At 41.6% G+C, this 14,957-nt stretch overlaps 1 protein-coding gene across 3 annotated transcripts in view; it reads right to left on the bottom strand.

Annotated features, from left to right (window-relative positions):
- The window catches only part of LOC115175178 (low density lipoprotein receptor adapter protein 1), a 95,187-nt gene that overhangs the window by 8,943 nt on the left and 71,287 nt on the right, over nucleotides 1–14,957 (bottom strand). For all 3 annotated transcript variants that reach the window (XR_003871931.1, XM_029734416.1, XM_029734417.1), the window contains exons 4-8: nucleotides 9,907–10,021; nucleotides 9,323–9,395; nucleotides 8,929–9,012; nucleotides 8,366–8,493; nucleotides 3,764–3,798 (exon numbers count right to left, since the gene is read on the bottom strand). Coding sequence is in view for 2 of the 3 variants with exons in the window: in XM_029734416.1 (XP_029590276.1) it covers nucleotides 3,764–3,798; nucleotides 8,366–8,493; nucleotides 8,929–9,012; nucleotides 9,323–9,395; nucleotides 9,907–10,021 (435 nt within the window). In the remaining variant the exon portion in view is untranslated. The remainder of the gene's footprint in view (nucleotides 1–3,763; nucleotides 3,799–8,365; nucleotides 8,494–8,928; nucleotides 9,013–9,322; nucleotides 9,396–9,906; nucleotides 10,022–14,957) is intronic.

Raw genomic sequence — 14,957 nt, 5'->3', positions numbered from 1 at the left:
TCTGTCTCCTATAAAAGATAAGTCCTGCTCCCCCCACTAACCTTAACAACCCCTCTCATGCTGTCTGTCTCCTATAAAAGATAAGACCTGCTCCCCCCACTAACCTTAACAACCCCTCGCATGCTGTCTGTGTCCTATAAAAGATAAGACCTGCTCCCCCCACTAACCTTAACAACCCCTCGCATGCTGTCTGTGTCCTATAAAAGATAAGACCTAGTCCCCCACTAACCTTAACAACCCCTCTCATGCTGTCTGTCTCCTATAAAAGATAAGACCTGCTCCCCCACTAACCTTAACAACGAGCCCTGGTCTAAAGTAGTGCAGTATATAGGGAAGAGGGTGCTATTTGGGATGCATCCTTGGTTTCTCTCAGGTTGGGGATACAGACGTGTTAATTGCAGTCATTTACACTCTATAGTTATTTACACTCTATAGACAGAGCCTGACTAGAGAGGAACAGAGCCTGACTAGAGAGGAACAGAGTCTGACTAGAGAGGGACAGAGCCTGACTAGAGAGGAACAGAGCCTGACTGACTAGAGAGGGACAGAGCCTGACTAGAGAGGAACAGAGCCTGACTAGAGAGGAACAGAGCCTGACTAGAGAGGGACAGAGCCTGACTAGAGAGGAACAGAGCCTGACTGACTAGAGAGGAACAGAGCCTGACTAGAGAGGAACAGAGCCTGACTAGAGAGGAACAGAGCCTGACTAGAGAGGAACAGAGCCTGACTAGAGAGGGACAGAGCCTGACTAGAGAGGAACAGAGCCTGACTAGAGAGGAACAGAGCCTGACTAGAGAGGGACAGAGCCTGACTGACTAGAGAGGGACAGAGCCTGACTAGAGAGGAACAGAGCCTGACTAGAGAGGGACAGAGCCTGACTGACTAGAGAGGGACAGAGCAAATACACCCTGGACTTGTAAATAGCTTTTTTAAGTAGCTTCTTATTTTCTTATCAGGATTTGTATTTGAATACATATTCAACTGATCTCAAGTTCAATCCCTACACCAGGACATTTATTTAGCTTTTACTCTACTTAGCCTAAAGCAGGTATTCCCATATTGGGGTATGCATACGCCAAATAAAAATGTGATTCACATTTAAAGTATCTATTTTATTTTTTTAAACTTTTTTTTCCTTCACATTTTCAAACAGTCCGTTTATATTTTCCAACGGTGCTATACATTTGGGTGAGGTTTTGAGGTTATGTAGCCAAATGTAGCTGCTGCTCATGTTGGTGTCTGTACTGATGGCGTAAAAGCCATGACAGGGAGCCATAGTGGAGTGGTAACGCGTGTGCAAGCAGTTGTTCCCGACTCCACTTGGCTACACTGCAGCATCCACCGAGAGGCTCTTGCTGCCAAGGGAATGCCTGACAGCTTGAAAGATGTTTTGGACACTACAGTGAAAATGGTTAACTTTGTTAAAGCAAAAGGCCCCTGAACTCTCGTGTATTTTCTGCATTATGCAATGATATGGGCAGCGACCACGTAATGCTTTTACAACATACAGAAGTGTGCTGGTTATCAAGGGGCAAAGTATTGACACGTTTTCTTTTAAATTGAGAGATGAGCTTAAAGTTTTCTTTACTGACCATCATTTTCACTTGTCTGACGACTTGCATGATGACGAGTTTCTCACACGACTGGCCTGTCTGGGTGATGTTTTTTCTCACCTGAATAATCTGAATCTAGGATTTACAGGGACTCTCCGCAACTATATTCAATATGTGGAACAAAATTGAGGCTATGATTAAGAAGTTGGAGCTCTTCTCTGTCTGCATTAACAAGGACAACACACAGGTCTTTCCATCATTGTATGATTTTTTTGTGTGCAAATGAACTCAAGCTTACGGACAATGTCAAATGTGATATAGGGAAGCACCTGAGTGAGTTGGGTGCTCAATTACGCAGGTACTTTCCTGAAACGGATGATACAAACAACTGGATTCATTATCCCTTTCATTCCCTGCCTCCAGTCCACTTACCGATATCTGAACAAGAGCCTCATCGAAATTGCAACAAGCGGTTATGTGAAAATTGAATTTAATCAGAAGACACTGTCAGATTTCTGGATTGGGCTGCGCTCAGAGTATCCTGCCTTGGCAAATCGCACTGTTAAGACACTGATGCCCTTTGCAACCACGTACCTATGTGAGAGTGGATTCTCGGCCCTCACTAGCATGAAAACTAAGTACAGGCACAGACTGTGTGTGTAAAATGATTGAAGACTGAGACTCTCTCCAATACAACCCAACATTGCAGAGTTATGTGCATCCTTTCAAGCACACCCTTCTCATTAACCTGTGGTGAGTTACTCACAATGTTCGATTAACAAATAAGGTTTTATATGTAAGATGGCTAAATAAAGAGCATCATTATTCATGATTATTATATTATTATTTGTACCCTGGTCCTATAAGAGCTCTTTGTCACTTCCCACGAGCCGGGTTGTGACAAAAACAAATTCTTATATTTAATAAATGTAAATATAGTGTGTGTGTGTGGCAGGCTTACAATGATGGCAAAAAACAGCATTTGAGAGTGTGCTGACCCTGGTGCTAGAGGGGGTACAGCTGAAGGTTAAATGTTTGAAGGGGTACAGCTGAAGGTTAAATGTCTGAAGGGGTACGGGACTATAGAAAGTTTGGGAACTACTGGCCTAAAGGATACTTTATTAAACTATTTGTGGATATTATTTATTTGACATTTTGCAGGTTTTAATCTCTTGAGAGTCACCATCTAGTTTTCAAGAGTGTCCCAAAAAATGTAAGAAACAATAAATGCCAAAACAACAACACATTTTGTCACTGTCACAATACTGTTGGAGCTCGCTGAATCAATATGCCTTCCAAAGGAGAATTCAGAATCCATCCTCAGACCCAGAAATGTCAAACAATCAATGCTTTAAAGCATTGTTCCATCACAAATTACCATCTGTGGAGTTTATTTTTTTTGCCGTGTACCATACAGCAGGATATAAGACTTTGTTCAATTTAAAACCAAATTATTTGCTAGAAACCATTTTCGTAAAGTGTTAAAATCATATCGAAGAGTTGCTTGTATCTGCACAATATTTGAACCTGATGTACAGAGTACTGCATGATCAGTGTATAAGTGAACAGGTGTATTCTGACAAATTAGAGGCAATTAATTTATGAATATAGAGAAAAGAAGGGGGGGTAATACTGAGCCTTGAGGTACACCTCTACTAAGTCCAAGAAATCGTGTTTTCTGTCCTTCTATGCAAACACGTTGTTTTATATTGCTAAAATACATGGAACCGGTTTAGGAATCTGTTAGCGAAACCAATGTTTTGAAGTTTTCCTACTAAGATAGAATGATGAACTAAATTAAATGCTTTTGATAACTCAATTAAGATGGCCGCAGTTAGTTTTTGTCTTGGTCAGATGAAGGATTTATGTCATTAGTTTCATAATGCTGATGAGGTAGAATGGTTGAATCTAAAGCCCGATCGAAAGGGTGAAATTAAATTACCTTTATCGAAGTACTGATACATTTGGAAATGTATTCATTTGCTCAAAGACTATTTGCTGTTGAACAGATTACTGATATCATTAATTATATAATTCTAATTATCTTAGTGGATAGATGTGACCTTGAGTATAGAAATGAGATATACAGTACTTTAGATACAATATAATGTACAGTACTTTAGATTCAATATAATGTACAGTACTTTAGATACAATATAATGTACAGTACTTTAGATACAATATAATGTAAAACACAATGTAAATATTACCTTGAGAATGCATCATCGAGGCCATCCTCCACATCCTGTGAATAGAAACAGTATCCGGAATAGAAACAGTACCAGGAATAGAAACAGTATCTATAATAGAAACAGTACCAAGAATAGAAACAGTACCAGGAATAGAAACAGTATCTATATTAGAAACAGTACCAGGAATAGAAACAGTATCCGGAATAGAAACAGTACCAGGAATAGAAACAGTATCAATAATAGAAACAGTACCAGGAATAGAAACAGTACCAGGAATAGAAACAGTACCAGGAATAGAAACAGTACCAGGAATAGAAACAGTACCAGGAATAGAAACAGTACCAATAATAGAAACAGTACCAGGAATAGAAACAGGAATAGAAACAGTACCAGGAATAGAAACAGTACCCAGAATAGAAACAGTACCCAGAATAGAAACAGTACCCAGAATAGAAACAGGAATAGAAACAGTACCAGGAATAGAAACAGTACCAGGAATAGAAACAGTACCAATAATAGAAACAGTACCAATAATAGAAACAGTACCAATAATAGAAACAGTACCAGGAATAGAAACAGTACCAGGAATAGAAACAGTACCCAGAATAGAAACAGTACCAGGAATAGAAACAGGAATAGAAACAGTACCCAGAATAGAAACAGGAATAGAAACAGTACCAATAATAGAAACAGTACCAGGAATAGAAACAGTACCAGGAATAGAAACAGTACCAATAATAGAAACAGTACCAATAATAGAAACAGTACCAATAATAGAAACAGTACCAATAATAGAAACAGTACCAGGAATAGAAACAGTACCAGGAATAGAAACAGTACCAGGAATAGAAACAGTACCAGGAATAGAAACAGTACCAAGACAACTCCATGAGACTGTACTGCAGTATGCATCAATGTGCAGGCAATATAACCTACATAATAATATAACCTAACCTACAACCAGTATCTATTACATACACCTCCTCAGTGTATCAGCAACAATTTGTCATTACCTTCAATATAGCTTCAATTAAATACTACCTTCAATAAAATACTACCTTCAATATAGCTTCAATTAAATACTACCTTCAATTAAATACTGCCTTCAATATACCTTCAATTAAATACTACCTTCAATATAGCTTCAATTAAATACTACCTTCAATATAGCTTCAATTAAATACTACCTTCAATTTAGCTTCAATTAAATACTGCCTTCAATATAGCTTCAATTAAATACTGCCTTCAATATAGCTTCAATTAAATACTGCCTTCAATATAGCTTCAATTAAATACTACCTTCAATTAAATACTGCCTTCAATATAGCTTCAATTAAATACTAACTTCAATATAGCTTCAATTAAATACTACCTTCAATATAGCTTCAATTAAATACTGCCTTCAATATAGCTTCAATTAAATACTGCCTTCAATATAGCTTCAATTAAATACTACCTTCAATTAAATACTGCCTTCAATATAGCTTCAATTAAATACTGCCTTCAATATAGCTTCAATTAAATACTGCCTTCAATATAGCTTCAATTAAATACTACCTTCAATATAGCTTCAATTAAATACTGCCTTCAATATAGCTTCAATTAAATACTGCCTTCAATATAGCTTCAATTAAATACTGCCTTCAATATAGCTTCAATTAAATACTGCCTTCAATATAGCTTCAACTAAATCCTGAAGTGGTGCTTTTTTGATTAAGTGAATTACCGAGAGCTGCATAGCAGTATCTCAGCTCAGACCGTTTTCAATATCAATACACTGGTTTGTGGCACTGACAAATTGTGTATATTTTTTATGGCTTTACCAAGATCCCAAATCAGTAGAGAAGAAATAAGACAGGTACCAGATGAGGTGGAGTATTTAACCAATAAGAGTCGACAGGACTTGGTCTACAGTAACATTCACAGGGAAAGGCTGCCATCTAGTGGTGAGTATATGCCAACACAGCTGCATAATGTTAACTACTCTTGTGGTTTTTTGTGTTTTTTTAAAATTTTTGTACCTTTATTTAACTAGGCAAATCAGTTAAGAAACAAATTCTTAGTTACAATGACGACCTACACCGGGCCGAACCAGGACGACGCTGAGCCAATGGGACTCCCAATCAGGTCCGGATGTGATACATGTTTGGAACAAGGAGATTCAAGGAGTAGACAGGGGTGTAAAGTACTGAAGTAAAAAATACCTTAAAGTACTACTTAACTAGTTTATTTTTTTAAATCTGTACTTTACTTTACAATTTACCTGCAGCACTCCAAGAACAGGGGTAGAATATACACCTTACAGGTGAATGACCTTCAGGAACAGGGGTAGGATATACACCTTACAGGTGAATGACCTTCAGGAACAGGGATAGAATATACACCTTACAGGTGAATGACCTTCAGGAACAGGTGTTGAACATACACCTTACAGGTGAATGACCTTCAGGAACAGGGGTAGAATATACACCTTACAGGTGAATGACCTTCAGGAACAGGGATAGAATATACACCTTACAGGTGAATGACCTTCAGGAACAGAGATAGAATATACACCTTACAGGTGAATGACCTTCAGGAACAGGTGTTGAACATACACCTTACAGGTGAATGACCTTCAGGAACAGGGGTAGAATATACACCTTACAGGTGAATGACCTTCAGGAACAGGGGTAGGATATACACCTTACAGGTGAATGACCTTCGGGAACAGGGGTAGAATATACACCTTACAGGTGAATGACCTTCAGGAACAGGGGTAGAATATACACCTTACAGGTGAATGACCTTCAGGAACAGGTGTTGAACATACACCTTACAGGTGAATGACCTTCAGGAACAGGGGTAGAATATACACCTTACAGGTGAATGACCTTCAGGAACAGGGATAGAATATACACCTTACAGGTGAATGACCTTCAGGAACAGGTGTTGAACATACACCTTACAGGTGAATGACCTTCAGGAACAGGGGTAGAATATACACCTTACAGGTGAATGACCTTCAGGAACAGGGATAGAATATACACCTTACAGGTGAATGACCTTCAGGAACAGGTGTTGAACATACACCTTACAGGTGAATGACCTTCAGGAACAGGGGTAGAATATACACCTTACAGGTGAATGACCTTCAGGAACAGGGGTAGAATATACACCTTACAGGTGACTGACCTTCAGGAACAGGGGTAGAATGTACACCTTACAGGTGAATGACCTTCGGGAACAGGGGTCGAATATACACCTTACAGGTGAATGACCTTCAGGAACAGGGGTAGAATATACACCTTACAGGTGAATGACATTCGGGAACAGGGGTACATACCCCTGAAGGAGAATATAAACATTACAGGGTAGAACATCGTAACGCGAAGTTTAGGACTTGTGAAATGTGAACTGGGCGACCTCTACCCCTTAACAATGTTATGGTATAAGAACATTTAAAAAAAAGACCCATTGCACTACAGCATGTAAGAAAAAATAGCATTTCTCAGCAGTTTCAACAATGATTAAAGTCTACAGCATTAGAGGAGGTCATCCATCTCAACTATACTGGGGTCATCCATCTCAACTATACTGGAGGTCATCCACCTCAACTATACTGGAGGTCATCCACCTCAACTATACTGGAGGTCATCCACCTCAACTATACTGGAGGTCATCCATCTCAATTATACTGGAGGTCATCCATCTCAATTATACTGGAGGTCATCCATCTACACTATACTGGAGGTCATCCATCTCAACTATACTGGAGGTCATCCATCTACACTATACTGGAGGTCATCCATCTCAACTATACTGGAGGTCATCCATCTCAACTATACTGGAGGTCATCCATCTCAATTATACTGGAGGTCATCCATCTCAACTATACTGGAGGTCATCCATCTCAACTATACTGGAGGACATCCATCTCAACTATACTGGAGGTCATCCATCTCAACTATACTGGAGGTCATCCATCTCAACTATACTGGAGGTCATCCATCTCAACTATACTGGAGGTCATCCATCTCAACTATACTGGAGGTCATCCATCTCAACTATACTGGAGCTCATCCATCTCAACTATACTGGAGGTCATCCATCTCAACTATACTGGAGGTCATCCATCTCAACTATACTGGAGGTCATCCATCTCAACTATACTGGAGGTCATCCATCTCACTTATACTGGAGGTCATCCATCTCAATTATACTGGAGGTCATCCACCTCAACTATACTGGAGGTCATCCATCTCAACTATACTGGAGGTCATCCATCTACACTATACTGGAGGTCATCCATCTACACTATACTGGAGGTCATCCATCCACACTATACTGGAGGTCATCCACCTCAACTATACTGGAGGTCATCCATCTCAATTATACTGTTGGTCATCCATCTACACTATACTGGAGGTCATCCATCTCAACTATACTGGAGGTCATCCATCTACAATATACTGGAGGTCATACCATTTCTAATGGGGTTCACCCCTTATCATCAACAATAACCTTCAACAGTCCCAGCTTGTCCATGAAGAATACATATTGTTTTATTTGTCATATTAGGTGTGATAATGATGACTGGCTAGACCAATCAAAGGCCTGGAACCCAAGGTCATGACTTACCCAGGAGCCATGTTTGATTGGTCGTTTCCTGGTGGGTTTGTTGCTGGGCGAAGGAGAGCTGAATGACATGGAGAAGAATGGCCGTCTCAGTTTCTCCTCCTTCCTCAGGGGTTGCTGCTTCTCTGAGTCTGAGACAGAGAAAGAGGGAGGGAGGGAAGGAAGGAGAGAGAGAGAGAGATGAGAAAGAGAGTGAGATGACAAAGAGAGAGAGAGAGAGAGAGAGAGAGAGAAAGAGAGAAACAAAGAGCAACGGATGAGAGAGAGAAATAGAGAAATAGAGGGAGAAGGAGAGAGAGAGAGAGAGAGAGAGAGAGAGAAAAAAGACCCTAAACGTTCCTTACTGATCAGGCCAGGTCCCTGAAGTTGAGGAGGAGAGTGGAGGAACTGAAATAACTCAGTCTTAACTACTTGTGGCTGTCTTAAGAAGTTCTGAAGCCCTGCAGTACTTTTAGGCCATATCGCCCAGCCCTAGTGTGTGTACCTTTAACAAGCGTACAAAGATTTATAGACCAATAAATGTCAAGATCAATACAGGAAGAGTACTACAAATGAAGTTGGCCTACCTGAGACACTGTGTGTGTTTGTAGTGTCTGTCTGTCCATCAGTGACAGAACACGAGCAGCACGTCCTGGCCTTCTGACTTTTGTCTGAGGACAGAGAGGAGAAGAAAAAAAAAGTGTCAGACCCCAGGAACTTGTAGTTCAGAGGAGAAAAAAAAAAAACTTGGAAAGTATCACTAGTTTATATTTGTGCCAACGTTTCAGGTGGAGAACGTACAGTAAAAATGTTCTGCTGACGTTCACCCTAACCCTCACCTTCCTGAGCAATCTCCCACAGGTCCAGAGCTACTGTGAACACCTGGGCTATGGTTAGAGTTAGTACTCACCTTCCTGAGCAATCTCCCACAGGTCCAGAGCTACTGTGAACACCTGGGCTACGGTTAGAGTTAGTACTCACCTTCCTGAGCAATCTCCCACAGGTCCAGAGCTACTGTGAACGCCTGGGCTACGGTTAGAGTCACAGCCTGGGCCTGACAACCACAGAACAGAGACATACTGTAAAACATAAGTTGATTGTGGTTTGCCAGTAGCTAGAGTACCACAAGATGGAGACAGACACCCATCGTCATTTCACATGTAAACATTTAAAGGAAGAATTGTTCTGAATTAGAAACATTATTTCAATGATTGGTAACTTCTCGTGTTTCTCTAATGACGTCTTCCCTGTGGCTCAGTTGGTAGAGCATGGTGTTTGCAATGCCAGAGTTGTGGGTTCAATTCCCACAGGGGGCCAGTACAAATAAAAAGAAACGAAAAAAAAATGCATGAAATGAAAATCAAATGTATGCATTCACTACTGTAAGTCGCTCTGGATAAGAGCGTCTGCTAAATGACTCAAATGTATGAAGATAGAAATTACCATTTTACTATATCAGTGTTTAATTCTGATATTTAGCCATGTGTCTGGGTTCATTACGAAACGTTATCAACAGTGACGGAAAGTGAAAAGTGTTTTTGAACTAGTGTCCGCTCGTCACTTACGATCTTCTTCTTGTGGCAGAGGAAGGCGTGACACTCGAGGGTCTCATCGAACTGAATCTGGGAAACGTAGGCAAACACCTTGTCCTGGGTTTTATCTGCAGTACAGTAGGAGATTCTGCAGGAGGGGAAGAACAATACAACTCCCATCAACCAATGGGGTTTAGGGTATAGACAAACCCTAACCCTGGCTACATGTACAGTATATTTTCAGATGTTTCAACTAGTAAATGAGGGAAAAGAGATTCGTTGAACATTTGCACGTTATCTTCATCATAAAAAGTGGTCCCGTGTGGCTCAGATGGTAGAGCATGGTGTTTGCAACGCCAGGGTTGTGGGTTCGATTCCCACGGGGGGCCAGTACGGAAAAAAATTATGAAATGTATGCATTCACTACTGTAAGTTGCTCTGGATAAGAGCGTCTGCTAAAATGTAACTTTATCACATTTTTATAAAACATTTTCCATGATAATGTAATGATATTGTATCCTCTGCCCTATATAGACCCCATGCCAGCTATCACAGTTAGAGAGAGAGAGACAGATATAGGACTAGTTTTAAACTAGTAACTCCACTACTGCTACTTCCTAACAGCAGCTGGCCAATCACAACAGGCCAATCACAGCAGGTCAATCACAGCAGGCCAATCACAGCAGGGTGTGAAGGGGAAGTCATGAATATTAAGTAGGCCATAGATCACAGCTGGACCAAAGAGGTGGCATCCCAAATATCCCTCTGTTTCCTATATAGTACACTACATTTGACCAGGGCCCTAAATAACACCCTGTTTCCTATATAGTACACTACATTTGACCAGGGCCCTAAATAACACCCTGTTTCCTATATAGTACACTACATTTGACCAGGGCCCTAAATAACACCCTGTTTCCTATATAGTACACTACATTTGACCAGGGCCCTAAATACCACACTGTTTCCTATATAGTACACTACATTTGACCAGGGCCCTATAGTGAATAAGGTGCATTTGGGATGAAAATCTGACTATCACAGAGCAGAGCAGAGCAGAAAAGAACTGAGCAAATCACTAAAGCTTTACAGTCTTAAAACCTCATTACTAAATCTTATGCTGTCTTGTCAAATCTCTAAAACCTCTGAAGGGGGCTTAGGAAGAAATTAATTAATTACCAGTTAATCATTATTGGAGCCCAGGGGCATTATGTAGCTAGGAGTAGGAGGGCTGATCTAGGATCAGGTCCCCCCTCCTGCTGTCCATATGATCTAAAAGGCAAGGAGTAGGAGGGCTGATCTAGGATCAGGTCCCCCCTCCTGCTGTCCATATGATCTAAAAGGCAAGGAGTAGGAGGGCTGATCTAGGATCAGGTCCCCCCTCCTGCTGTCCATATGATCTAAAAGGCAAACCTGGGAGGGCTGATCTAGGATCAGGTCCCCCCTCCTGCTGTCCATATGATCTAAAAGGCAAACCTGGGAGGGCTGATCTAGGATCAGGTCCCCCCTCCTGCTGTCCATATGATCTAAAAGGCAAACCTGGGAGGGCTGATCTAGGATCAGGTCCCCCCTCCTGCTGTCCATATGATCTAAAAGGCAAACCTGGGAGGGCTGATCTAGGATCAGGTCCCCCCTCCTGCTGTCCATATGATCTAAAAGGCAAACCTGGGAGGGCTGATCTAGGATCAGGTCCCCCCTCCTGCTGTCCATATGATCTAAAAGGCAAACCTGATTAATAACTAATTATCACCCCAGTTTGAACAACAGCCAACAAAACAAAGCAAAGATTAACAATTTATTGACGCCACGTTCAAAACAATATCAACTACATTACCGATCCTGGCATGTATAAATTCTATACCTGGTCTATTTGGAATAATTTATTTTGAACTTTCAGGAAACCTATTGTCATGCAACAAATCCACAGAAAGCCATGGTGATTGGTTGGTTCTAAAGGCCATGGTGATTGGTTGGTTCTAAAAGACCATGGTGATTGGTTGGTTCTAAAGGCCATGGTGATTGGTTGGTTTTAAAGGCCATGGTGATTGGTTGGTTCTAAAGGCCATGTTGATTGGTTGGTTCTAAAGGCAATGGTGATTGGTTGGTTTTAAAGGCCATGGTGATTGGTTGGTTCTAAAGGCCATGGTGATTGGTTGGTTTTAAAGACCATGGTGATTGGTTGGTTCTAAAGGCCATGGTGATTGGTTGGTTCTAAAGGCCATGGTGATTGGTTGGTTCTAAGGGCCATGGTGATTGGTTGGTTCTAAGGGCCATGGTGATTGGTTGGTTCTAAAGGCCATGGTGATTGGTTGATTCTAAAGGCCATGGTGATTGGTTGGTTCTAAAGGCCATGGTGATTGGTTTGTTTTAAGGGCCATGGTGATTGGTTTGTTTTAAGGGCCTTGGTGATTGGTTGGTTTTATTAAGAGTGTGCTCCTAATCTCAGCTCGTTACCTGTATAAAAGACACCTGGGAGCCAGAAATCTTTCTGATTGAGAGGTGGTCAAATACTTATTTCCCTCATTAAAATGCAAATCAATTTATAACATTTTTGACATGCGTTTTTCTGGATTTTTTTGCGGTTATTCTGTTTCTCACTGTTCAAATAAACCTACCATTAAAATTATAGACTGATCATTTCTTTGTCAGTGGGCAAACGTACAAAATCAGCAGGGGATCAAATACTTTTCTCCCTCACTGTAACTCTGTTCTACTCTGCTCACTCTAGCAAACTCTGCTCAGTTGAGAACAAATTCTTATTTTCAATGACAGCCTAGGAACAGTAGATTAACTGCCTTGTTCAGGGGCAGAACGACAGATTTTTACCTTGTCAGCTCGGGGATTTGATCTTGCAACCTTTTGGTTACTAGTCCAACGCTCTAACCACTAGGCTTGCCGCCTGTTCTAGCTAGCTAGCTCTTGCTCTGCTCTGCCTACTGTATTCTACACATCAATGTCATTGGAAGCCCAATTAGTGTCCAATGTGGAATAATTATTATTCAATACTCTTTCCACTGACATGCCACATGCACACACCGAACACACACACACTGATACACACACACACACACACACACACACACACACACACACACACACACACACACACACACACACACACACACACACACACACACACACACACAGACACACACTGACACACACACTGACACACACACACTGATACACACACACCTAACAGGGTTTGCGATGTCCGTGCGAATGTGTCTCGCAAGAATTTCACACTCCCGGCTGTTCAGAAGAAGAAGGTCATGTGTTTATAGTTGTGTGTTAAATAAGGTAATGTGTTTATGATGTTAAATAAGGTCATGTTTTTATGGTGTTAAATAAGGTAATGTGTTTATGGTTGTGGTTCATACCGTATGACTTTGTTGTTGCTCAAACATCATCACAACATAAAGCTGTAAATTATTAAAGGATTCACCACTGCTTTTACATCACACATAAAGGACCTGTTTCCAATTACCTGTGTTTGGGTTTTAGACATGAAACAGAGAGAAAGAGAGAATGACAAATGCTTTATAGTACTTGGGGGGCTCATTGTGTGTGTGTGTGTGTGTGTGTGTGTGTGTGTGTGTGTGTGTGTGTGTGTGTGTGTGTGTGTGTGTGTATCAGTGTGTGTGTGTATCAGTGTGTGTGTGTGTGTGTGTGTGTGTGTGTGTATCAGTGTGTGTGTGTGTGTGTGTGTGTGTGTGTGTGTGTGTGTGTGTGTGTGTGTCTATGTCTCCGTCATAAACTCCTCTGTCCAACAACAAGCGTGTGATAACCTCACTCAGATCTCTCTCAGTGTTTCTAGCTGCGTCTCTGACGAGCAGCGTGACCCAAGACACCCCAAATATATCATAGAAGAAGTTGGAAGCCATGGCCTGAATACACTTACGCTGCTGATATAATCCCCCCCCAAAAAATGTGATAAACTGGATTTGAGTAGTTGGTCGCTCTGGATAAGATCGTCTGCTAAATGACTAAAATGTAAAACAATGAGTAGCTACGTATAACATGTCTTGTCTGTGTCACAGGACAAGTGGATCGGTCGGTAAAATAACTCTACCGTACTTCCAAGAATCTACCTGTCTGAAGAAGACAAAAAATAATGTCTTACAGCAACAGGCTCTATATCAAGTCCGTGCCAAGATTATACTCAATCCACATGAATCTACATCACATCTGTATATATACTGCTCAAAAAAATAAAGGGAACACTTAAACAACACAATGTAACTCCAAGTCAACCACACTTCTGTGAAATCAAACTGTCCACTTAGGAAGCAACACTGATTGACAATAAATGTCACATGCTGTTGTGCAAATGGAATAGACAACAGGTGGAAATTATAGGCAATTAGCAAGACACCCCCAATAAAGGAGTGGTTCTGCAGGTGGTGACCACAGACCACTTCTCAGTTCCTATGCTTCCTGGCTGATGTTTTGGTCACTTTTGAATGCTGGCGGTGCTTTCACTCTAGTGGTAGCATGAGACGGAGTCTACAACCCACACAAGTGGCTCAGGTAGTGCAGCTCATCCAGGATGGCACATCAATGCGAGCTGTGGCAAGAAGGTTTGCTGTGTCTGTCAGCGTAGTGTCCAGAGCATGGAGGCGCTACCAGGAGACAGGCCAGTACATCAGGAGACGTGGAGGAGGTCGTAGGAGGGCAACAACCCAGCAGCAGGACCGCTACCTCCGCCTTTGTGCAAGGAGGAGCAGGAGGAGCACTGCCAGAGCCCTGCAAAATGACCTCCAGCAGGCCACAAATGTGCATGTGTCTGCTCAAACGGTCAGAAACAGACTCCATGAGGGTGGTATGAGGGCCCGACGTCCACAGGTGGGGGTTGTGCTTACAGCCCAACACCGTGCAGGACGTTTGGCATTTGCCAGAGAACACCAAGATTGGCAAATTCGCCACTGGCGCCCTGTGCTCTTCACAGATGAAAGCAGGTTCACACTGAGCACGTGACAGACGTGACAGAGTCTGGGGACGCCGTGGAGAACGTTCTGCTGCCTGCAACATCCTCCAGCATGACCGGTTTGGCGGTGGGTCAGTCATGGTGTGGGGTGGCATTT

This window comes from Salmo trutta, chromosome 35, assembly GCF_901001165.1.
Source record: "Salmo trutta chromosome 35, fSalTru1.1, whole genome shotgun sequence".
Taxonomy (NCBI): Eukaryota; Metazoa; Chordata; class Actinopteri; order Salmoniformes; family Salmonidae; genus Salmo; species Salmo trutta.
This window is presented reverse-complemented; position numbering and strand designations above follow the sequence as displayed.